Here is a 27,436-nt window from a genome sequence, read left to right on the forward strand (position 1 = left end):
GATGTCTCAAACAGCATTTGAAAGCAGGAAATGTATGATTTGAAGTCTTCAGTTCAAGAAAATCAGCTCTCTTTCTAACTATTATGTTTAATAATAAAGAAACAGAAACAAAAAAAACAGTTAAATTGGAGGTATTGTTTTAATTTCCTGTTCGAAGCCTAGAGTTTAAATAGTTTTTTTTTTTTCTAATGGCCCTTTCTTCACAGGTCAGTCAGTACTAAAGTAGTCGTTGCCAGCATCTGACTGCAATTTATTCTGAATTTTTTAGGTCCAGAGCAGAGCAAACAGAAAAAAGTGGCTCCCCGCCCAAGTATCCCTGTAAAACAAAAACCAAAAGAAAAGGTGAGGAGAGATTTGTTTCTCTGCCATTTCTCAGGGATGTATTCTATTTTGTAGGGAAAAGCCTTATCCTTGACTTCTATGTAGATGGCAGTGGAATTTCTTAAAATTAAGAAACTTCAAGTTTAGGCTTTTAGCTGGGCACGGTGGCTCACGCCGGTAATCCCAACACAGTGAGGCTGAGGTGGGAGGATTGCTTGAGGCCAGCAGTTCAAGACCAGCCTGGGCAACATAGCAAGACCCTGTCTTTATTTAAACAAAAAAAAGAAGAAGAAGAAGAAGTTAGCCAGGCATGGTGGCACTTGCCTGTAGTCCCAGGTACTCAGGAGGCTGAGATAGAAGGATTGTCTTGAGCCCAGGAATTCAAGGCTGTAGTGAGCTATGATTGCACCACTGCAGTCCAGCCTGGGTGACAAAGCAAAACACTGTCTCCAAAAAAAATTTAGGCTCGGCAAGGCGCAGCGGCTCACGCCTGTGATCCCAGCACTTTGGGAAGCCGAAGCGGGCAGATCACTTGAGGTCAGGAGTTGGAGACCAGCCTGGCCAACATGGTGAAACCCTGTCTCTACTGAAAATACAAAAATTAGCCAGGTGTGGTAGTGGGTGCTTGTAATCCTAGCTACTTGGGAGGCTGAGGCAGGGGAATTGCCTGAACCTGCGAGGCGGAGGCTGCAGTGAGCCGAGATTGCATCACTGCACTCTAGCCTGGACAACACAGCTAGACTCCATCTCAAAAAAAAAAAAAAAAGTAGCCGGGCACGGTGGCTCACGCCTGTAATCCCAGCACTTTGGGAGGCCGAGGCGGGCGGATCACGAGGGCAGGAGATCGAGACCATCCTGGCTAACACGCTGAAACCCCGTCTCTACTAAAACTACAAAAAATTTGCCCGGCGAGGTGGCGGGCGCCTGTAGTCCCAGCTACTCAGGAGAGTGAGGCAGGAGAATGGCGTGAACCCGGGGGGCGGAGCCTGCAGTGAGCCGAGATCGCGCCACTGCACTCCAGCCTGGGTGACACCGAGACTCCGTCTCAAAAAAAAATAAAAAGTTTAGGCTTTAGCCTGTTTCTTTTTTGGTTTCTTCCTTGTTGCTTTTCCCTTCTTTGTGGCCCCACATGTTCTAGCCTAGGAATCTGCTTATTCTAAAGGCCATTTGGCATAATTATTTTTTGACCCCAACATCCTTTAGCAATTATTTGTCTGTAAAAATCACCCTTCCCTGTATTCACTATTTTTATTTATTATGGATAAAGAGATAGTGTGGTGGCTCACATCTATAATCCCAGCACTTTGGGGGGCCAAGGCGGGAGGATCACTTGAGTGCAGGAGCTGGAGACCAGCCTGGGCAGCACAGTGACACACAGTTGCTATAAAAAATTTAAAAATCAACTAGGCATGGTGGCATGCACCTGTAGTCCCAGCTACTCTTGAGAAGCTGAGGCAGGAGGATCACGAGCCCACAAGGTCTAGGCTGCAGTGAACTGTGACTGTGCCACTGTATTGCAGCCTAGGCAACAAAGCAAGACCCAATCTCTTTAAAAAAAAAATTCAAAGATTATTTCTCTGTTTATGTTGGAAACATGTTTTTTAGATCTATTAATAAAATTTGTCATTTGCATTATTATCTGTTGCAAATGTGAAGGCAAATAGAGTGTGATTTTGTTCTATATTCATCTTTTGTCTCCTTAGGAAAAACCACCTCCGGTCAATAAGCAGGAGAATGCAGGCACTTTGAACATCCTCAGCACTCTCTCCAATGGCAATAGTTCTAAGCAAAAAATTCCAGCAGATGGAGTCCACAGGATCAGAGTGGACTTTAAGGTAAAGGTGTTCAGTGATCATAAAGTATATTGAGTGTCAAAGACTTTAAATAAAGAAAATGCTACTACCAAAGGTGTTGAAAGAGGAAATCAGCACCAACTGGGGGAATGAATAAGAACTCCCATTAGCAAATGGGTTTAGCGCTGGGAGAGCTTTGGTCAGTGTTGTTAGGTCACTGTTTGTGAACTGACTGCAGAACATACATAATGAAACATTCCTATCCATCCTGAGCAGTATCAGAGGAAGTAATTCCTTCACATGGAAAGTATCAAACCATGATGATTCCTTGAGTTAGCAAAACTGTAAGAGAAATTCAATCCCAGTGTATTTTCGCAATATATTCAATATGAATTGAACAACTAGGTGAGCCTTTTAATAGTCCGTGTCTGAGATTAAAACTTTTTAAAGCAGCAGTTATTTTTGGACTCATTGAAATGAAATACTCTGATATTGTGATGTCACACTAATTTTATGCTTTTCATCCTTATTTTCCATCCAAAGTTGTGTAATTGTAAAACTTTCCTAAGTCACCTTTCTCTCTCCACAGGAGGATTGTGAAGCAGAAAATGTGTGGGAGATGGGAGGCTTAGGAATCTTGACTTCTGTTCCTATAACACCCAGGGTGGTTTGCTTTCTCTGTGCCAGTAGTGGGCATGTAGAGGTAAGGCATCCTGCTTCTTTGTACCCCAGGAAGTACATAAATTATTTTTCTGTGGATGAAATTACTATAGTCTGTTTTGTTGGTATTTAGCAGGTACTATTCCCTATTTAAACCAGCTAAAGAAATGTTTTGAAGTATTTTAGAGATTTTAGGAAGGAATCTGCTATTAGAGTAGCAAAGTTATTGAGAGTGAAAAGATCAATAATCCCATCTCTCTTAAATTCAGTCTTTATTAGAGCGCTGATCTTTCTGTTAGATGTCTAAATAAGAGAAAAAATTATACAGTGGTCTATTAAAAGGGATGCTATTGATGGTTATTTTATATTGTATATCAAAGCCTCTTCGTCTATAAAGAGCTCTTACCAATTAATAAGAAAAAGGAATGACATCCAGAAAAAAAAATAGGCAAAAGACAGAAATAGATAATTCACAAAATTAGAAATAAATACATGTTGGGTGGCAGGGGGAGGTGAAGGGAGGGTGTCTGTTTTTTAGCCCTCTAGTGACCAAAAACTGGAAATTAAAGCATGATAAAAAAAGAATCCTGAATAAATGGGGACTTTCTGTTGGTGGAAAGGAATATAGATTAGTTACAATCTTTCTTTCTGAGGGAATTATTTGGAAATATATATTTATCTTTAAAATAGGTATATCCTCTAACATAGCAATTGCACTTCAAACACTTATCTTATGGATATAATTAGATAAATTGGCAAATCTGTAGATATAAAGAAGTGTTCATTTCAATATTGTTCATGATAATAAAAAACTGGAAACAACCTGAAAGTCCATCTATAGGGAGCATGGGTTAAAATAAGCATAGGGCATATAGCTGGGCACGGTGGCTCACGCCTGTAATCCCAGCACTTTGGGAGGCCGAGGCAGGCAGATCACAAGGTCAGGAGATCCAGACCATCCTGGCTAACACGGTGAAACCCCGTCTCTATTAAAAGTACAAAAAAATTAGCCGGGCGTGGTGGCGGGCGCCTGTAGTCCCAGCTACTCGAGAGGCTGGCTGAGGCAGGAGAACGGCATGAACCCGGGAGGTGGAGCTTGCAGTGAGCCGAGATCACGCCACTGCACTCCCACCTGGGCGACAGAGCGAGACTACGTCTCAAAAAAAAATAAAAGTGTAGGGCATATATAATGGCAAATATGAAGTCCTAAAGATAATATATATTAATATTATTAGATTGGTGCAAAAGTAATTGCAGTAATAACATGGAAAGATGTCCATGACATCACTGAGTGAAAAGAGCAGGTTACAAGATAATATATAAAGCACAATCCCATCTTAGTTTGGAAAAGTGTTTTTAAAATATATATCTAGAAAACAATCTGGAAGGATTCACACCAAAATATTAAGAGTGTGGTTGGATTATGGGTGACCTTTATTTGTTTCTCTGGTTTTTTTTTTTTTTAATCTTTCTGAGTTTTTTTGCAGTATGTACCACCTTTACAGTGAGGAAGGAAAAAGTAGCACAATTTTGAATAGGAAGCAGTAGTTTGTCATTTATAAGGGACATATCCTACATCCTTTACAGTTCTTAAATTCCTGGCAGATACCTCTTTGGCTTATTACTTACCACATAAGATATGTATTCAAAGGTGGTAAAGAAAATCCACGTCGGGTGCAATGGCTCACGCCTGTAATCCCAGTACTTTGGGAGGCTGACGCAGGAGGACCGCTTGAGCTCAGGAGTTCAAGACCAGCCTGAGCAACATAGTGAGACCTCATCTCTACTAAAAAAAAAATAAAATATCAGGCATGGTAGCATGTGCCTGTAGTCCCAGCTACTCTAGTCCCAGCTACTTGGGAGGCTGAGGTGAGAGGATCACTTGAGCCCAGGAGATCGAGGCTGCAGTGAGCCATTATCACGCCACTGCACTCCAGCCTGGGCAACTAAGCAAGACCCTGTCTCAAAAAAATAAAAAAAAAAATTTAAAAAATAAGAAAATCCAAGCTAGGTTGAAATCTGAATGTTGAGCAGTCAGTGAGACACAAACTAGCTAAGAAAGTCAACCCTGCCCACTTGCCATTTGAAGTTATTACTAGCAAAATTACAAATTATTGCCTACTATTCATTTACTAAGCAAATATTCTCTTAGTCCCTATTACGAACAACTTATTGTTCTAAGTGCAGAAGTTCAGATATCATTGAGACTGAGAATATTCAGTCTACAAGTGCCAGGGGTCTACTGTATCTCTTTTCCCTCTTAATACAGTGCTTTGCACCCATATATATGCCACCCACAGGAATAACTTTTTTTATAGCACCAGTCCTTCAACTTCTGGGATTAAACAGATTTTTTTTCAGGGTATAATTGTTCTGATCTAAATTCTTTATAGTTGTACATAGCAATCTCACAGGGTTCCTAAAATATAAATTAGAGAATAGCATGTTGCCTGCACTGCACTCCTAAAGCATGACCAGTGCTTGATAAACTCTCCTCCAGGCAAATTTTTTAAACTTTTTATGTTGACATGATTTCAGACTTACAAAAAAACTATGAGTTGTACAGAGAATTCTAAGTACCCCTCACCCAAATTCCCTAAGTGTTAATATATTTCTCTGTGTGTATATATTTTACAAAATAACAAATAAAATACATATACACATTTTACCTGTAGATACACATGTATCTAAAAATTTGAGAACAGGTTGCAGACATAAACCATTTTACCTCTAAATATTTTAGTGTATATTTTTAAAAATCAAGGACGTTCTCGTATTTAACCATGGTATAATTACCAAATCAGGAAATTAACACACTGGTACATTACTATTATCTGATCTATAGGCCTTATTTAGGTTTGACCAATTTTCCCAATAATTCCTTTATGGCAAAAGAAAATTCTGGATTATCCTAATTAGTATTTTTGAAAATCCTATATCAATATGAAAATAACTTATTTCTAAAATTAGAAATGGAGGCTGGGCGTGGTGGCTCACGCCTATAATCCCAGCACTTTGGGAGGCCGAGGCAGGCAGATCACAAGGTCAGGAGATGGAGACCATGCTCGCTAACACGGTGAAACCCCATCTCTACTAAAAATACAAAAAATTAGCCAGGTGTGGTGGCACACGCCTGTGATCCCAGCTACTCAGGAGACTGAGGCTGGAGAATCGCTTGAACCCAGGAGGCGGAGGTTGCAGTGAGTCGAGATCGCACCACTGCACCCCAGCCTGGGCGACAGCGAGACTCCGTCTCAAAAAAATAAATAAATAAAAATTAAAACAATTAAAAAAATAAAATTAGAAATGGAAAGGACAAACCAGGCCTTACAACTGTTTCGTATATTACAGAAAACGTTTAAACCCTCCCTATTTCCCCCACCCCACTCCTTTATATTCCCATAGCTCTTTGTTTACACCACTCTTAGGTCACTTAGCATGTTCTGTTAAATCTTGTATTATATTTATTTTGTTACTTTCTAATTCCACTGGTATTACCACTTTAGTACTCTGAATCTCCCGCAGTGTCCAATACGGTACTTTTTTACATAGTCATTGCTTAATGAATATGTATTGAATTAAATATATGCCAGTGGACTACTAAAACCCAAAGTATATAAGAAGGGTATGGTTGATTATGTTTTTCTACATATTATTTGACGTACTTCTATCTTCCCATGTTCTTACTATAGTTTGTGTATTGCCAAGTCTGTTGTGAGCCCTTCCACAAGTTTTGTTTAGAGGAGAACGAGCGCCCTCTGGAGGACCAGCTGGAAAATTGGTGTTGTCGTCGCTGCAAATTCTGTCACGTTTGTGGAAGGCAACATCAGGCTACAAAGGTACAAAACTTGGTAATAGAACTACAGCTGGGCCTCTGTATCAGTGGGTTCTGTATCCCTGGACTCAACCAACCTTGGATTGAATGTATCTGGGAAAAAATGAGTAGTCGCCTCTGTACTCTATGTGAACAGACTTTTTCTTGTCATTATTTCCTAAACAATACAGTATAACAACTATTTACATTGTATTAGGTATGATAAGTAATCTAGAGATAATTTAAAGTATATGGTGGGCGGATCACTTGAAGCCAGGAGTTCGAAACCAGCTTGAGCCAACATGGTGAAACCCCATCTCTACTAAAAATACAAAAAATTAGCCAGGTGTGGTGGTGGGCACCTGTAGTCCCAGCTACTTGGGAGGCTGAGGGAGGAAAATCGCTTGAACTTTGGAGGCAGAGGTTGCAGTGAGCCACTCCAGCCTGTGGTGCAGTCTCTCACTCCAGCCTGGGTGACAGAGTGAGACTCCATCTCAAAAAAAAAAAAAAAAAGTATATGGGAGGATGTGCATTTTGTTATATGCAAATGCTGCACCATTTTGTCTAGGGACTTGGGCATCCATGGACTTTGGTATCCTCTGGGGGTCCTGGAACCAATCCCCCATGGAAACCAATGATGACTGTGCTTAGAGTATTGCTTTCTTTCTTGATTTGTATTTCTGTCTTCCAGTTAAGATTGTGTATCTATATTATTTCTCTTTTTACTTAGTCTGTCTTTAGCATTTAATTGGGTGTAATCAGTTGCCTATTTTGTGTTTTAATTTTGGGACTATAGCAGAAAACATGATGTTGAATAAAATTCCAAAAATAAGTCAAATCTACCTAATATGAATACTCATCACTGAGCGCCTTTGGCAGGAAATAAATCTATCTCAATGCTTTAATTGGGAGTAAATAATGTATGAGGAAATTTAAACTTATAATTGTGTGCTGTACTTACTTGCCAGTAAATGTGAAATGGGGTACTAAGTAATAGGTGTTGGGTGAAGGTAATATGATGCTTATCTTTTTGCCATTATATTTTCTTACAGCAGCTGCTGGAGTGTAATAAGTGCCGAAACAGCTATCACCCTGAGTGCCTGGGACCAAACTACCCCACCAAACCCACAAAGAAGAAGAAAGTCTGGGTGAGTTATACACATGATGCTCTTTTATAGAGAACCATCATGTGACTATTGGGCTTATGTAACTTGTATTACAAATATCTATGCTTGAGGATGTCAGTATGACAATCTTTTTGCCTCATTACTAGGAAATCGTCTCAGCAGAGAAATTAAATCTATAAATGGATGCATTTAAGATCTTTTTAGTTAAGGAAAGATATTAAAAACAAGAAATTCCTATTGAATTTCTTTTCTTCTTTTCTAGATCTGTACCAAGTGTGTTCGCTGTAAGAGCTGTGGATCCACAACTCCAGGCAAAGGGTGGGATGCACAGTGGTCTCACGATTTCTCACTGTGTCATGATTGCGCCAAGCTCTTTGCTAAAGGTACCCAAAAAAGCCAGTTTTGCCAACTTTCGGAGATTGTACTTAGTGTTCTGGAGGTGAACTAGACTCTAGTGAAATGAAATAAAAAGTCTCACACATTATGTCAAGGATACCATTTAGACACATTTCCTAAGTTCCTGTTTAGAACTTAGCAACTAGAAATGTCTTGTTAGTTTATACGGGAAGTGTTAAGGGGACTTTTCATTATAACTAACCACAAAGAAATCCTCTAAGCTAGTATTTCCCAAAGTGTGGTGTATATATTATACATTTGATTATTTCAGACATTATTTTAGTTGCTACCCAAACATTTTCTTTCAATAGTCATATTAGAAAAAAATATTAATATAACTAATACATTAAACCTGTTATATTACTGACTTAGGATAATCATATAAAGTTCACTGTTTTAAGTAAGATAAGCAGATCAGTTTGAAGAAGTTCATTAAGTAAAAAATAATATAGGAGATCTCTGTATATAAAGAAAATTTATGAAGGTTATACAGAGTACTGAATCTTAGGAAGTGCTCCTCTAAGCTCTAATGTAAATGCCCTAGAAATAAGGAAAAAGCTTACATGTACTATTTCTGACTTCCATATTGCCACTTCTTTTAAATATTTAAATATTTCTTACAAATGTGTGAGAAACTTCTCTCTTCCATTCTTTTCTATTGTTTTATCTTTAAAATCTACCTCATGACCTTTATAAATGAAAACTAGTGAACTAAAGAAAACTAGTAGCATATGAAGCTTTTCTGTGAGTATTCGAGGGGCTCAGAATAATCTTGAGACTGCAGATGTGTGAACATTCCACAGTAGATCCATGCTGGTGTTCACGATCCCAGAAGAATATAGATTTAGATTGGGTTGGTATATGCAAGTCAAGAGCCGTAAAAACACAGGTATGTGAGCCAAAGCACTGCTGTAAACTTTGCTTTGCTTTCAGGAAACTTCTGCCCTCTCTGTGACAAATGTTATGATGATGATGACTATGAGAGTAAGATGATGCAATGTGGAAAGTGTGATCGCTGGGTCCATTCCAAATGTGAGAATCTTTCAGGTACAGAAGGTTGGAGTCTTTTTATTTCAGTTTTCTTCTTTCTAGGTACTACTACATTTATTAGCCTCTAGAGTACTTTAAACCTAAAATTATGATTGTGTTGTTATTTGAAATCTCCATATTTATTTTTTACTCTCTAGAATAAGCAGCATTGTATTACATTTGTGCTCACTTATCTTGAATATATGCCTTTAAAGTATTTATTTGCTGTCCTTTGTGGGTTCCATAACCTGATTCTCAATAACCAAATTCAGGATTAGTGTTAATTAATAATACCACTTTTTGAGATCAATATGTGTGATATCCATGAGGATATTAGAATCTTAATGTAGTTCCCAACATATGGCTTTATAGTAAGTTCAGTGGAATAGTTTCCTCTTCTTCCTCTCTCCCATTCTTAGAGGACCTCATCATGGTAGGTTTTTGTTTTCTTAGATGAGATGTATGAGATTCTATCTAATCTGCCAGAAAGTGTGGCCTACACTTGTGTGAACTGTACTGAGCGGCACCCTGCAGAGTGGCGACTGGCCCTTGAAAAAGAGCTACAGATTTCTCTGAAGCAAGTTCTGACAGCTTTGTTGAATTCTCGGACTACCAGCCATTTGCTACGCTACCGGCAGGTAGGCCAAGTCTCATTTTTTTCCGAGAGCTTGTTCTTAGGTAGTCTTTACCTAGTGTTTTTCTTTTGTTTTATTTCATTCTCCTCACTTAATTTTTAGTTACTTGTTTTGGCTATAACCATTAGGAAAATATTTAGAGCCAAGAATAGGACCTTCTTTAGCGTAAGAAATAGGAAGGAGCTGTATCTTCAAAGGTCTTGCTGTTACAATGAGAAATTTGGACTTTATACTCTGAAGGTGATAGGGAGCCAGTGAAGCACTTCACCCAAGACAGTAACCTGATCAGAGTTGCTTCTTAGAAAAAATATTATTCTGACTGAGTGGAGAGGAAGGACTGGAGACACCTGAGCCTACAGGCAGGATTCGTAGTTAGTGGACAGTTATAGTAATCAATTGGAAAAACACTTTCTGTTTATGTAAGTTGTGAACTTTACACATTTATAAAGTAGTCATTAGAAGAACCACACGGGGCCGGGCGCGGTGGCTCACGCCTGTAATCCCAGCACTTCGGGAGGCCGAGGCGGGCGGATCACGAGGTCAGGAGATCAAAACCATCCTGGCTAACACGGTGAAACCCCGTCTCTACTAAAAATACAAAAAATTAGCCAGGCATGGTAGCGGGCACCTATAGTCCCAGCTACTCGGGAGGCTGAGGCAGGAGAATGGCGTGAACCTGGGCGGCGGAGCTTGCAGTAAGCCGAGATCACGCCACTGCACTCCAGCCTGGGTGACAGAGCGAGAGTCCATCTCAAAACAAAAAAAAGAAGAAGAACCACATGGATCACTTTACCTCAGAGCTAAGCTGCTGTTTTATCTTTTAATAGAGCTCCATTTTTTGAATAGGAAAATTAGCTGCTTTCTATGTTAAAAGGAACTGAACACAGTTTCAGCTTCTTCATACTAGGTTTGGAATTATCAAGAAAAGCTCCTAAGTTACCCTAGCTAAGCTATTACATAACAGTCTCATTTTTAACTTTCCTTTTTTATTTGAGAAATCTGATTATTTTCATGTTCCTTGGGTTTTACAATATTAATCATTCAGTACCATCTTTATTAATTTTAATAGAATTTGCATGGACACCTTGGTTTTAGTGTTAGATAAAAGCAACATATCTTTCCTGGCAATAGGCTGCCAAGCCTCCAGACTTAAATCCCGAGACAGAGGAGAGTATACCTTCCCGCAGCTCCCCCGAAGGACCTGATCCACCAGTTCTTACTGAGGTCAGCAAACAGGATGATCAGCAGCCTTTAGATCTAGAAGGAGTCAAGAGGAAGATGGACCAAGGGAATTACACATCTGTGGTATGTTTCTACAGTAAGCCATCAGAATTTCTAGTGCCAATAAAGCTTCTTTGGACCTTTGGGGCATGAGACTGAGTATAAGTAAATTAAAAAATGAATTGTATTATATTTAGAAATGTCACGTGGCTTTAGATACCTAAAAATGTATGAGTTATTTTAGCTTTGTGTTTCAGAAGAAGGGTTGTGATAGGGAAGGTAATGTCTTAAAATAGTTCTTTTATTTGGCTTTCATCTCAGTTTTCTGAAAATTATTTTTATATTAAGAGGAAGCACTAAGAAACTGTTGATGTGGAAAATGCTAATGTGAAATTAATTGTTTCTCCCTCCCCTTTTGAGATCAGATCTGAATAATGTGCCTTTCTTTATAAGGTCTTCATTTGTAGATAGATGCCTGTTAATTTTATGATTTTAAGTATGTATAGGAAATGATTATTTATTATCTCATGATCTATATTTGCTATTCTGTTGTTTATTTTTATTTATTTATTTATTTATTTATTTATTTATTTATTTGAGATGGAGTCTCGCTCTGTTACCCAGGCTGGCATGCAGTGACAGGATCTCGGCTCACTGCAACCTCTGCCTCCTGTATTCAAGTGATTCTCCTGCCTCAGCCTCCCAAGTAGCTGGGATTACATAAGCATGTGCCACCATGCCTGGCTAATTTTGTATTTTTGGTGGAGATGGGGTTTCACCATGTTGGCTAGGCTGGTCTTGAACTCCTGACCTTAAGTGATCCACCCACATCAGCCTCCCAAAGTGCTGGGATTACAGGCGTGAGTCACTGTTTATTTATTTTAATCCAAATTAAAAACTGTGGACCTGCTTGGATAATTTATCATGATACAGCCAATTTGTTTGCATTCTTACCTCATTAGCCTGGCATCTCTTAATTGCCACAGGTTAATCGTGAATTGAATCTCAAAGGTCTCAGCCAAAGAGTATTATACCACATTAAAATAGGGTGTGAGTTTTCTGTTGGATCTCTGTGCTGGATGATTAAGGAGGGAAGAGGAAATGGTTTTGAGAGCACACTGTTTTAAGAATAAATAACATTTTGTTTTTGTATACAGTTGGAGTTCAGTGATGATATTGTGAAGATCATTCAAGCAGCCATTAATTCAGATGGAGGACAGCCAGAAATTAAAAAAGCCAACAGCATGGTCAAGTCCTTCTTCATTCGGGTGAATGATATTACTAATTCATGTTTTTAATGCTTACCTATAAGTAATTACCCTGTGAATACAATGAACTTGTTCTCTTCTACTTTTTGCTTTGTCATGTGTATAAAACATCTTTGGTTTAATTTGATCCCCTGATTCTTTGAGAGGAATTTGGTGAGGTTGCCAGAGTGGATGGATCTTTCCCTTGGTGGCCTGAAATTATCCTCGTATTAACAGAGAAGCTGGTTTGAAGATTTTTCATGTGGTATCTAAATGAGTGTTTACATATTTACATTTTGTTTGTGTTTTCTTTTAGCAAATGGAACGTGTTTTTCCATGGTTCAGTGTCAAAAAGTCCAGGTTTTGGGAGCCAAATAAAGTATCAAGCAAGTAAGTGAATTTAGCATAACTTTTTTTTCTCCTCATTGGCTACAAATCTGAGAGTTCTCATATTTCTAGATTGCAGTTTTCCAAAAGGTTTTAATACTAGAAATGAATTGGTTGAAATGCCTTTTTGGTGTGGTTTCGAGGACTACACTTAATGTTTGTTATGAGCAATTGCCTTTTTGTTCTTTACTTTTATATTTGTTTTATTGTAGGGAGCTTGGTTTAATTGTGACAAATGTACAATACATGTGTGATATAGCCATGTAGCTGGCCTTGTTATAAATGGGTTCTGTTTGATAGTTCAAATGGTGCTTTGTACTGCTCTTGATTTTCCATATGTAACCTTTAATTTTTATTCCAGTAAATTCTTTTGATTTTATTTTATTTATTTATTTATTTATTTTTTTTTTTTTTTGAGACGGAGTCTCGTTCTGTCACCAGGCTGGAGTGCAGTGACGTGATCTCGGCTCACTACAACCTCCGCCTCCCTGGTTCAAGCAATTCTCCTCCCTCAGCCTCCCAAGTAGCTGGGACAACAGGCGGGCACCACCATGCCCAGCTAATTTTTGTATTTTAATAGAGACTGGGTTTCACCATTTTGGCCAGGATGGTCTTGATCTCTTGACCTGGTGATCCGCCTGCCTCACCCTCCCAAAAGTGCTGGGATTACAGGCATGAGCCACCATGCCCAGCCTCTTTTGAGTTTTTGATAGGGTTATCATTTGTTTCAGCAAGTTTAACCAAGAGTCATATGTTGAGATATTTTTTAAAATATTGAGTTCTGTGTACTTCAGCAATTTTCAAACGCTGTGACTTGTTCTTATATTCTGTCAGTGGCTCCTACATGGGGCAACAGGTGATATCAAGAATTTATTTTATACAGTTCTAGGTATACTGTAGGAGTTCAATAAATGCTTGTTGAATCAATTATTTTCAGCAGCGGGATGTTACCAAACGCAGTGCTTCCACCTTCACTTGACCATAATTATGCTCAGTGGCAGGAGCGAGAGGAAAACAGCCACACTGAGCAGCCTCCTTTAATGAAGAAAATCATTCCAGCTCCCAAACCCAAAGGTCCTGGAGAACCAGACTCACCAACTCCTCTGCATCCTCCTACACCACCAATTTTGAGTAAGCCACCAAAAGGAGAGTCGTCACCCATTTCCCTCTAGATGCAGATGACTGACTTCGTGAATCCAATTCACTAAAATTAGATATACTTGGATATCAGAAAGGAATTTTCAGGTCATCCTTAAATGTAATACCATCATTAATTTTGCTTCACTTGAGGTGTTAATGAGGACTTGATATAAATACTCTGGAGTATTGTAACATAGATGATGAGGTAGCGTAACTCTGAACACTTTTTGAAAAGTGGTTATTTTATAGGCTGTAGGCTATGTAAGCTGAATTATTTCTTTTTTCCTGGAAATCAGACATAGTATTGCCAATTTTAACTGGATCTCAAGGTATTGATGGGAGTCTTTTGGATTTCAAGGTACTGATAGGAGTCGAGAAGACAGTCCAGAGCTGAACCCACCCCCAGGCATAGAAGACAATAGACAGTGTGCGTTATGTTTGACTTATGGTGATGACAGTGCTAATGTAAGTACTTTGCAACACAGGGCCCTAGTTAATACATACTCCAAAAGAACTGTTTGTCCTTGTGTCCATACTTGATGACTGGGTGCCATTTATTTAATGAACTTACTTATAACTTACTAATTTATAACTTTTATTTACCTATAACTTATAACTTATTAATTTGTAACTTTTATTTTTTGTCACTTAGTTCATGGCACTTGGAGTTTTTTAATGACTGATTTTGTTGATTAAAAGGTGACTGATTTGCCTTAAATTAAACCCTTGATGTCTAGTAATTTCTAATGGAAGTTCCTCAAGAATATTTTGTGAAAGTTAATAAAATCTAAGTTGCATATTAAAAAGCTTGTGTTTCATATAGGATAGCAGAATCGTTAAGAGCCCGAGTTCTGCCGCCTGCCTGAATACATTTCTGTGCTTAACTGCCTACTTATTGACTTTGGCAAGTAGTTTAACCTCTCTGACCCTCAGTTTCATCTTTAAAATGAAGATAATAATGCTTACCTCAGAGTGGCTGTGAGGATTAAATGAAATAATGTATGTAAAGCCTCTATTTAGTGCCTGGCACACACAGTAAGCTACAATTTTTTTTAAAAGTTTTTTGTGTTGTTTTGTTTTGTTTTGTTTTGTTTTTTTGAGACGGATTTTCACTCTCGTTGCCCAGGCTGGAGTTTCGCTCTTGTTGCCCAGGCTGGAGTGCAATGGCGTGATCTCGGCTCACTACAACCTCCGCCTCCTATGTTCAAGCAATTCTCCTGCCTCAGCCTCCCGAGTAGCTGGGATTACAGGCATGTGCCACCATGCCCGGCTAATTTTGTATTTTTAGTAGAGACGGAGTTTCTCCATGTTGGTCAGGCTGGTCTCAAACTCCCGACCCCAGGTGATCCACCCACCTCATATCCCAAAGTGGTGGGATTACAGGTGTGAGCCACCGTGCCTGGCCGAAAGCTTTTAAATACAATCTGAGAGAACTGGCTTTGAAATACAGTTTATAGATGTCACTGCACATTTTTATAAACTTACCACTTATTGCTCTTTTTGTTTGTTTGTTTCCTTTTGAGACCAGGTCTCGCTCTGTCACCCAGACTAGAGTACAGTGGCATGCTTTTGGCTCACTGCAGTCTCGGCTTCCGGGGCTCAAGTGATCCTCCTACCTCAGCCTCCTGAGTAGCTGAGACCACAGATGCGCACCACCATGCCTGGCTAATTTTTGGTTTGTTTTTGTTGAGACAAAGTCTCCCTGTGTTGCCCAGGCTGGTCTCAAACTCTTGGGCTCAAGCGATCCTACCACTTCAGCCTCCAAAAGTGCTGGGATTACAGACGTGAACCACCATACCCAGCTCATTTTTTTATTCTCTAGATTTGTAAAATAGTTTCAGTCTATGGAAAAAGTAATCTTGAAAAGAAGGAAGTGGAAACAGAGCAACATTGCAAAAAGAATTCTGATTTCTGTGTGCCTCCCTACATTAAAGAATTATAGTTGCTTTCTTGAGGTTATCTTCACTGGAAAAGCTAATGCCGAGGAAAACCTCCTTTGGCATTATATTCTTTAGGAAAAAAAGAAATCTCTTTATTTTATAGGATGCTGGTCGTTTACTATATATTGGCCAAAATGAGTGGACACATGTAAATTGTGCTTTGTGGTCAGCGGAAGTGTTTGAAGATGATGACGGATCACTAAAGAATGTGCATATGGCTGTGATCAGGGGCAAGCAGCTGGTAAGACCTTATGGGTAAATTTTAGGAAAGAGATTCCCTCTCAGTTTCCAGATATTCTTCCTGTGGGTGAATATGGCCTCCCTGATATTTTTCACAGTGCCATCAGGGTAGTTAGCCAACAAGTATTGATATACATAATTCAACAGATAAAATGATAAATTTTATCTGTTTTCAATTTATCAATAGATAAAATGAATTGTAGGAACTGTAGAATGGGATGAGTCTATAGAGGAGACGGTACACATCTTAAAACATATGAAAGTCTGAATAGGACTCTGTTCTTTTTGGATTTTTAGAGATGTGAATTCTGCCAAAAGCCAGGAGCCACCGTGGGTTGCTGTCTCACATCCTGCACCAGCAACTATCACTTCATGTGTTCCCGAGCCAAGAACTGTGTCTTTCTGGATGATAAAAAAGTATATTGCCAACGACATCGGGATTTGATCAAAGGCGAAGTGAGAGAGCTTTAGTTGCTTTAAAAAAAAAAAAAAGACTATTTTTTAGAGCAGTTTTAGGTTCACAGCAAAATTGACTGGAAGGTACAGAGATTTCCCATATGCCCCCTGCACCCACATATGCACAGCCTTCCCCCATGATCAGCATCCCCCACCAGAGTGGTGCATTTGTTACAATGGATAAACCTACACTGGACACATGGTTATCACCCTGACTCCTGTAGTTTACATCAGCATTCACTCTTGGTGTTGTACATTCTGTGGGTTTGGACAAATGTATAATGACATATATCCACCATTATAGCATCATATGGAGTATTTTCGCTGCCTTAAACATCCTCTGTGCTCTGCCTATTCATCCCTGCCTCTCCCCAACCCTGGGCAACCACTGATGTTTTTACTATCTCCAGTCTTGCCATTTGCGGAGTTTCACATAGTTGGAATCATATAGTACATAGCCTTTTCAGACTGGCTTCTTCTGCTTAGCATTTAAGTTTCCTTCAAGTCTTTTCATGGCTTATTTAGTTGCTTTTTGAATTATTTCGAAATGCAAAAGAAAAACAAAAATACAGCAAGATGATAAACTGTTTTGCTTTTCTACTTGGTGTTCCTAGAGGCACCACCTCTTTTGGGAAATACAGAAGTGTCCTGCTAAGTGAAACAGAAGGATGCTTTTGAGATATGCTATGTGCCTTCCACTCTGAGACAGTCAGGGTCATGAGTATAATGTGCAAAGGGACAGCCTATTAACAGCTACCATGGGTTTTATTTAAGGTGGTTCCTGAGAATGGATTTGAAGTTTTCAGAAGAGTGTTTGTGGACTTTGAAGGAATCAGCTTGAGAAGGAAGTTTCTCAATGGCTTGGAACCAGAAAATATCCACATGATGATTGGTATGACCTAGCCTTGGTTATTGGGGAAGGCTGTATATATCATTGGGGAAATTTCTGGTCCTCAGTTATAAAATGACCCTCAGCCAGGTGTGGTGTTTCACGCCTGTAATCCCAGCACTTTGGGAGGCTGAGGCGGGCAGATCACTGGAGGTCAGGAGTTGGAGACCAGCCTGGCCAATGTGGTGAAACCCTGTCTCTACTAAAAAAAATTAGCTGGGAGTGGTGGTACATCCCTATAATCCCAGCTACTTGGGAGGCTGAGGCACAGGAATCACTTGAACCCCGGAGGCAGAGGCTGCAGTGAGCTGAGATTGCGCCACTGCATTCCAGCCTGGGCGACAGAGTGAGACTCTCTCAAAAAAATAAAATGACGCTCATTATCTTCTCTGATCGGTTCTTCTTTCCTTGGTCAGGGTCTATGACAATCGACTGCTTAGGAATTCTAAATGATCTCTCCGACTGTGAAGATAAGCTCTTTCCTATTGGATATCAGTAAGTAGCACTATAAAGAGAAGACAGCAGCCCCACAACCTGAACACACTGAAGCCATGTGCAGGTCATTAAATGTAGAGGCATACCTGTTAGCTACTTTAAACTGCTACTAAAAATTAATCACTTATTTTGCTAGTTCTCGGATTCGTCTGCTTGTAGATTGGGACTATGTTAGCGGAATCCAGTTATAGAAGGAAAGTATTATTGACATAATTTCAGAATTACTTAAAAATAAAACCTTAGTAGAAAACACAAGGTCAGTCTCTTAAGATTCCTCCAAATTCCATTCATCTCCATGCAGAAGTGCAGATTGTTTTCATGGATAAAACAGCTCATGCCCTGTTCCCAACTTTACATTTTATAAGTCCTTCTAAAACTATAAATCCCCACAATAATGATCAAATTTTTCAATAAGAATTTATAATCTTACCTATATGAAGTAAGTTGTTAAAATGTCTAACAAGCTAACAATATAAGTTCAAAATTTCCCTTCTACCACTCCCGCGTTGGAGTCTCATTTTGCAATATATGCTCCAACTTACTCTGTATTCCTATTCCGATGACACAGTCTGTGCTCCACATTTAGCTGGCAGCTTTTCACACAAACCAGACTCCACTAGCATTCAGCAGATTTGAAGCAGTTACATTTCTCTTGTCTCATGGGGCTCTTCTCCCAAAGGAAACACCTCAGGTTTGCCCTTTGTTTTATTTTCAGGCCGTACTTTGTATACATTGTAAGGCAATAGTTCTGCCCTGAAGGCCAAAACTAATTTTTGTAATAGTTAATATTTTTCTTTCTCTTGCTTTTAGGATATTTTATTATATTTGGTGCCTGCTTATGGTACAAGAAAAAAAGATCTTAGGCTATTTTCTGAGAGGCTAAGAAAAACCAAGGACTTCAAAAAGCTTGGAACAACCTAACTAGGGGAATCTATACTAAGAACCCATAAAATAAAGCTAAATTCTGTAATTAAGAGGGCCAGGGAACCTAGGATAAAGAGAGGTTTTGAAAAATGCTAGTTTCTGCTTCTATCCTCTCCCTTATGATGATTTTCCCAAATCTGTTTACCCAGGTGTTCCAGGGTATACTGGAGCACCACAGATGCTCGCAAGCGCTGTGTATATACATGCAAGATAGTGGAGTGCCGTCCTCCAGTCGTAGAGCCGGATATCAACAGCACTGTTGAACATGATGAAAACAGGACCATTGCCCATAGTCCAACATCTTTTACAGGTTAGTCTTGAATCAAGATGGGACTTGAGGCTGGGCACAGTGGCTCACGCCTGTAATCGCAGCACTTTGGGAGGCTGAGGCAGGCGAATCACTTGAGGCCAGGAGTTCAAGAACAGCCTGGCCAACATGGTGAAACCCCATCTCTACTAAAAATACAAAAAAATTAGCCAGGCATGGTGGCAGGCACCTGTAATCCCAGTAATCCCAGCCACTCGGGAGGCAGAGGCACAAGAATCACTTGAACCAGGGAGGCAGATGTTGCAGTCAGCCAAGATCACGCCACTGCACTCCAGCCTGGGTGACAGAGTGAGACTGTGTCTCAAAGAAAAAAAAAAAAAAGATGGGATGGAACTTGAATTCGATTCAGGGAGTACTATGATTGAAAGCTGGGGGAAAAGTCATTTACTTGGGAAGTCTCATTTGCTTCTAGTTTTACATTTACCTGATAGCTGACTTTTTATTGGTTAATTTGTTTGATATTTTAATTGGGCCTTTTTAGTTAAGAGTTTTTATTTCCTGCCACAGAAAGTTCATCAAAAGAGAGTCAAAACACAGCTGAAATTATAAGTCCTCCATCACCAGACCGACCTCCTCATTCACAAACCTCTGGCTCCTGTTATTATCATGTCATCTCAAAGGTCCCCAGGATTCGAACACCCAGTTATTCTCCAACACAGAGATCCCCTGGCTGTCGACCGTTGCCTTCTGCAGGTAAAAGACTGTATTGACCTACTTGACCTAAGAAGATCAGCCCAAAGACTAATTTGTAATTCTTTCAGGCAACTTTATCTTGGTGACTTTTACTGATTGAAAATGTAGATTCCAGGTGGGTCAGGTAGCTCATGCCTGTAATCCTAGCACTTTGGGAGGCCAGGGCAGGTGGATCACCTGAGGTCAGGAGTTCAAGACCAGCCTGGCCAACATGGTGAAACCCTATCTCTACTAAAAATTCAAAAATTAGCCGGGTGTGGCGGCGCATGCCTGTAATCCCAGCTACCCGGGAGGCTAAGGCAGGAGAATCGCTGGAACCCAGGAGGTGGAGGTTGCAATAAGCCAAGATCGCACCACTGCACTCCAGCTTGGGTGACAGAGTGAGACACTGTCTCAAAAAAGTAATAATAAATAAACAGAAAAAGTAGATTTCCAGTTACATATATATATATATATATAGTCAAATCATTGAAACCAGTGACTTCTACACATTTGTTCTATCTACAATAGCATTTATTACTTTTTCTCTCTTGTTTAGGAAGTCCTACCCCAACCACTCACGAAATAGTCACAGTAGGTGATCCTTTACTCTCCTCTGGACTTCGAAGCATTGGCTCCAGGCGTCACAGTACCTCTTCCTTATCACCCCAGCGGTCCAAACTCCGGATAATGTCTCCAATGAGAACTGGGAATACTTACTCTAGGAATAATGTTTCCTCAGTCTCCACCATTGGGACCGCTACTGATCTTGAATCAAGTGCCAAAGTAGTTGATCATGTCTTAGGGCCACTGAATTCAAGTACTAGTTTAGGGCAAAACACTTCCACCTCTTCAAATTTGCAAAGGACAGTGGTTACTGTAGGCAATAAAAACAGTCACTTGGATGGATCTTCATCTTCAGAAATGAAGCAGTCCAGTGCTTCAGACTTGGCGTCCAAGAGCTCCTCTTTAAAGGGAGAGAAGACCAAAGTGCTGAGTTCCAAGAGCTCAGAGGGATCTGCACATAATGTGGCTTACCCTGGAATTCCTAAACTGGCCCCACAGGTTCATAACACAACATCTAGAGAACTGAATGTTAGTAAAATCGGCTCCTTTGCTGAACCCTCTTCAGTGTCGTTTTCTTCTAAAGAGGCCCTCTCCTTCCCACACCTCCATTTGAGAGGGCAAAGGAATGATCGAGACCAACACACAGATTCTACCCAATCAGCAAACTCCTCTCCAGATGAAGATACTGAAGTCAAAACCTTGAAGCTATCTGGAATGAGCAACAGATCATCCATTATCAATGAACATATGGGATCTAGTTCCAGAGATAGGAGACAGAAAGGGAAAAAATCTTGTAAAGAAACTTTCAAAGAAAAGCATTCCAGTAAATCTTTTTTGGAACCTGGTCAGGTGACAACTGGTGAGGAAGGAAACTTGAAGCCAGAGTTTATGGATGAGGTTTTGACTCCTGAGTATATGGGCCAACGACCATGTAACAATGTTTCTTCTGATAAGATTGGTGATAAAGGCCTTTCTATGCCAGGAGTCCCCAAAGCTCCACCCATGCAAGTAGAAGGATCTGCCAAGGAATTACAGGCACCACGGAAACGCACAGTCAAAGTGACACTGACACCTCTAAAAATGGAAAATGAGAGTCAATCCAAAAACGCCCTGAAAGAAAGTAGTCCTGCTTCCCCTTTGCAAATAGAGTCAACATCTCCCACAGAACCAATTTCAGCCTCTGAAAATCCAGGAGATGGTCCAGTGGCCCAACCAAGCCCCAATAATACCTCATGCCAGGATTCTCAAAGTAACAACTATCAGAATCTTCCAGTACAGGACAGAAACCTAATGCTTCCAGATGGCCCCAAACCTCAGGAGGATGGCTCTTTTAAAAGGAGGTATCCCCGTCGCAGTGCCCGTGCACGTTCTAACATGTTTTTTGGGCTTACCCCACTCTATGGAGTAAGATCCTATGGTGAAGAAGACATTCCATTCTACAGCAGCTCAACTGGGAAGAAGCGAGGCAAGAGATCAGCTGAAGGACAGGTGGATGGGGCCGATGACTTAAGCACTTCAGATGAAGACGACTTATACTATTACAACTTCACTAGAACAGTGATTTCTTCAGGTGGAGAGGAACGACTGGCATCCCATAATTTATTTCGGGAGGAGGAACAGTGTGATCTTCCAAAAATCTCACAGTTGGATGGTGTTGATGATGGGACAGAGAGTGATACTAGTGTCACAGCCACAACAAGGAAAAGCAGCCAGGTTCCAAAAAGAAATGGTAAAGAAAATGGAACAGAGAACTTAAAGATTGATCGACCTGAAGATGCTGGGGAGAAAGAACATGTCACTAAGAGTTCTGTTGGCCACAAAAATGAGCCAAAGATGGATAACTGCCATTCTGTAAGCAGAGTTAAAACACAGGGACAGGATTCCTTGGAAGCTCAGCTCAGCTCATTGGAGTCAAGCCGCAGAGTCCACACAAGTACCCCCTCCGACAAAAATTTACTGGACACCTATAATACTGAGCTCCTGAAATCAGATTCAGACAATAACAACAGTGATGACTGTGGGAATATCCTGCCTTCAGACATTATGGACTTTGTACTAAAGAATACTCCATCCATGCAGGCTTTGGGTGAAAGCCCAGAGTCATCTTCATCAGAACTCCTGAATCTTGGTGAAGGATTGGGTCTTGACAGTAATCGTGAAAAAGACATGGGTCTTTTTGAAGTATTTTCTCAGCAGCTGCCTACAACAGAACCTGTGGATAGTAGTGTCTCTTCCTCTATCTCAGCAGAGGAACAGTTTGAGTTGCCTCTAGAGCTACCATCTGATCTGTCTGTCTTGACCACCCGGAGTCCCACTGTCCCCAGCCAGAATCCCAGTAGACTAGCTGTTATCTCAGATTCAGGGGAGAAGAGAGTAACCATCACAGAAAAATCTGTAGCCTCCTCTGAAGGTGACCCAGCACTGCTGAGCCCAGGAGTAGATCCAACTCCTGAAGGCCACATGACTCCCGATCATTTTATCCAAGGACACATGGATGCAGACCACATCTCTAGCCCTCCTTGTGGTTCAGTAGAGCAAGGTCATGGCAACAATCAGGATTTAACTAGGAACAGTAGCACCCCTGGCCTTCAGGTACCTGTTTCCCCAACTGTTCCCATCCAGAACCAGAAGTATGTGCCCAATTCTACTGATAGTCCTGGCCCGTCTCAGATTTCCAATGCAGCTGTCCAGACCACTCCACCCCACCTGAAGCCAGCCACTGAGAAACTCATAGTTGTTAACCAGAACATGCAGCCACTTTATGTTCTCCAAACTCTTCCAAATGGAGTGACCCAAAAAATCCAATTGACCTCTTCCGTTAGTTCTACACCCAGTGTGATGGAGACAAATACTTCAGTATTGGGACCCATGGGAAGTGGTCTCACCCTTACCACAGGACTAAATCCAAGCTTGCCAACTTCTCAATCTTTGTTCCCTTCTGCTAGCAAAGGATTGCTACCCATGTCTCATCACCAGCACTTACATTCCTTCCCTGCAGCTACTCAAAGTAGTTTCCCACCGAACATCAGCAATCCTCCTTCAGGCCTGCTTATTGGGGTTCAGCCTCCTCCGGATCCCCAACTTTTGGTTTCAGAATCCAGCCAGAGGACAGACCTCAGTACCACAGTAGCCACTCCATCCTCTGGACTCAAGAAAAGACCCATATCTCGTCTACAGACCCGAAAGAATAAAAAACTTGCTCCCTCTAGTACCCCTTCAAACATTGCCCCTTCTGATGTGGTTTCTAATATGACATTGATTAACTTCACACCCTCCCAGCTTCCTAATCATCCCAGTCTGTTAGATTTGGGGTCACTTAATACTTCATCTCACCGAACTGTCCCCAACATCATAAAAAGATCTAAATCTAGTATCATGTATTTTGAACCGGCACCCCTGTTACCACAGAGTGTGGGAGGAACTGTTGCCACAGCGGCAGGCACATCAACAATAAGCCAGGATACTAGCCACCTCACATCAGGGTCTGTGTCTGGCTTGGCATCTAGTTCCTCTGTCTTGAATGTTGTATCCATGCAAACTACCACAACCCCTACAAGTAGTGCATCAGTTCCAGGACACGTCACCTTAACCAACCCAAGGTTGCTTGGTACCCCAGATATTGGCTCAATAAGCAATCTTTTAATCAAAGCTAGCCAGCAGAGCCTGGGGATTCAGGATCAGCCTGTGGCTTTACCGCCAAGTTCAGGAATGTTTCCACAACTGGGGACATCACAGACCCCCTCTACTGCTGCAATGACAGCGGCATCTAGCATCTGTGTGCTCCCCTCCACCCAGACTACGGGCATAACAGCCGCTTCACCTTCTGGGGAAGCAGACGAACACTATCAGCTTCAGCATGTGAACCAGCTCCTTGCCAGCAAAACTGGGATTCATTCTTCCCAGCGTGATCTTGATTCTGCTTCAGGGCCCCAGGTATCCAACTTTACCCAGACGGTAGACGCTCCTAATAGCATGGGACTGGAGCAGAACAAGGCTTTATCCTCAGCTGTGCAAGCCAGCCCCACCTCTCCTGGGGGTTCTCCATCCTCTCCATCTTCTGGACAGCGGTCAGCAAGCCCTTCAGTGCCGGGTCCCACTAAACCCAAACCAAAAACCAAACGGTTTCAGCTGCCTCTAGACAAAGGGAATGGCAAGAAGCACAAAGTTTCCCATTTGCGGACCAGTTCTGAAGCACACATTCCAGACCAAGAAACAACATCCCTGACCTCAGGCACAGGGTGAGAGATCCAAATATTAGCTAGGCTGGGTCTGTGGGATTTCATGTTGTAAATTAGGGGCTGTTGATGTGGTAGTCTGGGAGAGACACTCTTCTGTTCAAGTTGCATTACTTGGGAGTTTTCCGGGTTTTGACTTTTTTTCTCTCTGAGTGGTGATTTATATAACAAAATGTAGTTCCATCCATGGGCAGTTTGTCTCTTGGATAGAACCACATCTAATTACTTTTTGCTCTGATTTCAAACAGTGTTGCTGTTTGTTCCTGTTTCTTTTTTACTGAGGCTTATACTAGAATGATTATTCTTATCTTGAGGGCAAAGCTCCCTCTTGTAGATCTACAGAGTCCTTTTTTTAAAACTTTATCACTGAAAGCCAAGCACAGTGGCTCATGTCTGTAATCCCAGCACTTTGGAAGGCTGAGGCAGAAGGATTGCTTGAGCTCAGGAGTTCAAGATCAGTCTGTGCAACATAGTAAGACCCTGTCTCTACAAAAAATTTTTTAAAACATTAGCTGGGTGTGGTGTTGTATACCTGTAGCCCCAGCTATTCAGGAGGCTGAGGTGGGAGGATTGCTTGAGCCCAAGAGTTAGAGGCTAAATGATCCATGGTCATGTCACTGCACTCCAGCCTAGGTGGAGTGCACCTATATAGCCACCACTCGGATCAAGATACAGAACATTTCTAGCAACCCACAAGGGGGTGTCTTCTCTTATAAGGTCAGTGCCCCCTCAAAGTAACCATTATTCTAACCTTTATGACCTTAGGTCAGTTTTGCTGGCTTATAGACTTTATCAGATCCTGATAGAGCCATTTCTTTCGACTCACCTCCACATTCAGTACATATTTACTGGTGGTTTGTCTTGAAAAGATACAAATGCCTGTGTTCCAGGACTCCAGGAGCAGAGGCTGAGCAGCAGGATACAGCTAGTGTGGAGCAGTCCTCCCAGAAGGAGTGTGGGCAACCTTCAGGGTAAGCTGAAGAATTCGTCCTTTAAGACTAAGCTCTCAGTTTTGTCCACCTCATTTAAAAAATAGTTCTTCCAGGCCGGGCGCGGTGGCTCACGCCTGTAATCCTAGTACTCTGGGAGGCCGAGGCGGGTGGATCACGAGGTTAGATCGAGACCATCCTGGCTAACATGGTGAAACCCCGTCTCTACTAAAAATACAAAAAGAATTAGCCGGGCGTGATGGCGGGCGCCTGTAGTCCCAGCTACTCAGGAGGCTGAGGCAGGAGAATGGCCTGAACCCAGGAGGCGGAGCTTGCAGTGAGCTGAGATCGCGCCACTGCACTCCAGCCTGGGCGACAGAGCAAGACTCCGTCTCAAAAAAAAAAGGTAAAAAATAGTTCTTCCTGATTCACATTGATTTTTGTTTTCTTGCCAAAGTTTTTAAAATGAGAATAGTACAGGCTTGTAAACAAGTAAACAAAAAATATAACAAGAATTATTTAAATAATGGATGATAGTTTCCTATTTGTCCCCCTCACCCCCGCCCAATCTATTCCCTAGAGGTGGTCATTGCTAATAATTTGTTTTTATCTATGCAGACATCTCTCTGCATATAAAGATATAACGTGGTATATATATGAATATGTATACACTTTTTTACATAAAAGGAATAATACTGTACATACTGTTCTGTATTTGGTTTTTCACTTATGTACATCTTTCTGTGCCAATATATGTAGGTGTGCTTCACTTTTTAAATCGCTGCCCCCAATTCTATTGTGTGGATCTGCAATAATTTAATGAGTCCTCTATTGATATACATTTGGATTGTTCCCAGAATTTATTTAGTTTAAAAAAGTGAAAATTGGGGCTGGACACAGTGGCTCATGCCTGTAATCCCAACATTTTGGGAGGCTGAGGCAGGAGGATTGCTTGAGCCCAGGAGTTTGAAACCAACCTTGGCAACATAGGGAGACCCTCTCTCTACAAAAATTAAAAGTTAACCAGGCATGGTGGTGCACATCCACAGTCCAAGCTAAGGTGGGAGGATTGCTTGAGCCTAGGAGTTGGAGGATGCAGCAAGCCGTGATTGCCACTGCACTCCAGCCTGGACAGCAAAGTGAGAACCTATCTCAAAAAAAAAAAAAAAGTGAAAATTGATTGTGGTTTATAAGCTCATGCAGCTTATTTTTTATTTTTAGTTAAACCAGCTTACTTATTTAAGTAACTTTAGAATTGCTTCTGACAAGTGTCCTTTCATTTTTTTCTAATACTGAGTATGAGAAGAATTTCAAGGGCACAATTTACAACTTTAAAAACAGAAACTTAATGTCAGTATTTGGTAAAGGATCTCACAAAAGAGTTTTATGTTATGTACCATACAGTGGTGTGGTGGTTGTATTCATTCAACAAGTTCTACAGAAAGCCCCCTGTGGTTCATTTTCTAGCAGTTATTTTGCATACCAGAGCTGTATAGAAAATTATGGGTTTTTTCTTTGAATTGAAGAACTAGCTGATATTATATCTTACATTTGGTTTTTATTTAGGCAAGTGGCTGTTCTTCCGGAAGTTCAGGTGACCCAAAATCCAGCAAATGAACAAGAAAGTACAGGTATGTGGGTGGGTAAAAGGTTAGAATCAGAGAATATCAATGCTAAAAGGATTATGAGAATCACCCACTTTACCTACTTATTTTCTACATTTAAAAAAAAAAAAATCTAAGCTCCAAAGAAGTTAAGTGATTTGGCCCACATTGGAGACTGAAACTTGGCACACCTGTCTCTCAGTGCAGTGTTCTTCCAGTACATATTCTGTGATCACCTGTCAGCTAAGGACTCAAGACCATACCCATAACTCTTCTGCTGTACTGGTTTTACCAGCACTGAGGCTTAAATAGCTAGTAATAACCTGACTTCACTTTTTAGTTGTTACTAAAGAAAACTAAGAACCATTTTTATTAGATAGTCAGATT

General features: G+C 40.8%; 1 protein-coding gene across 7 annotated transcripts in view; it reads left to right on the top strand.

The window, feature by feature from the left end:
* The window catches only part of KMT2A (lysine methyltransferase 2A), a 90,586-nt gene that overhangs the window by 45,855 nt on the left and 17,295 nt on the right, over nucleotides 1-27,436 (top strand). For 4 of the 7 annotated variants that reach the window (XM_031015811.3, XM_055355027.2, XM_019036217.4 and 1 more), the window contains 22 exons: nucleotides 269-342; nucleotides 2,025-2,156; nucleotides 2,704-2,817; nucleotides 6,467-6,613; nucleotides 7,641-7,736; nucleotides 7,978-8,098; nucleotides 9,045-9,158; nucleotides 9,594-9,778; nucleotides 10,907-11,080; nucleotides 12,154-12,264; nucleotides 12,560-12,633; nucleotides 13,568-13,761; nucleotides 14,129-14,235; nucleotides 15,814-15,951; nucleotides 16,248-16,406; nucleotides 17,181-17,298; nucleotides 17,712-17,790; nucleotides 18,864-19,024; nucleotides 19,550-19,735; nucleotides 20,274-24,519; nucleotides 25,407-25,487; nucleotides 27,012-27,076. In XM_031015811.3, coding sequence (XP_030871671.2) covers nucleotides 269-342; nucleotides 2,025-2,156; nucleotides 2,704-2,817; nucleotides 6,467-6,613; nucleotides 7,641-7,736; nucleotides 7,978-8,098; nucleotides 9,045-9,158; nucleotides 9,594-9,778; nucleotides 10,907-11,080; nucleotides 12,154-12,264; nucleotides 12,560-12,633; nucleotides 13,568-13,761; nucleotides 14,129-14,235; nucleotides 15,814-15,951; nucleotides 16,248-16,406; nucleotides 17,181-17,298; nucleotides 17,712-17,790; nucleotides 18,864-19,024; nucleotides 19,550-19,735; nucleotides 20,274-24,519; nucleotides 25,407-25,487; nucleotides 27,012-27,076 — 6,876 coding nt within the window. Of the gene's footprint in view, nucleotides 1-268; nucleotides 343-2,024; nucleotides 2,157-2,703; nucleotides 2,818-6,466; nucleotides 6,614-7,640; nucleotides 7,737-7,977; nucleotides 8,099-9,044; nucleotides 9,168-9,593; nucleotides 9,779-10,906; nucleotides 11,081-12,153; nucleotides 12,265-12,559; nucleotides 12,634-13,567; nucleotides 13,762-14,128; nucleotides 14,236-15,813; nucleotides 15,952-16,247; nucleotides 16,407-17,180; nucleotides 17,299-17,711; nucleotides 17,791-18,863; nucleotides 19,025-19,549; nucleotides 19,736-20,273; nucleotides 24,520-25,406; nucleotides 25,488-27,011; nucleotides 27,077-27,436 lie in introns of all 7 variants that reach the window. The other 3 variants (XM_055355026.2, XM_055355029.2, XM_019036216.4) reach the window with 1 other exon arrangement.

The sequence above is a fragment of the Gorilla gorilla genome, chromosome 9 (assembly GCF_029281585.2).
Source record: "Gorilla gorilla gorilla isolate KB3781 chromosome 9, NHGRI_mGorGor1-v2.1_pri, whole genome shotgun sequence".
Classification (NCBI taxonomy): Eukaryota; Metazoa; Chordata; class Mammalia; order Primates; family Hominidae; genus Gorilla; species Gorilla gorilla.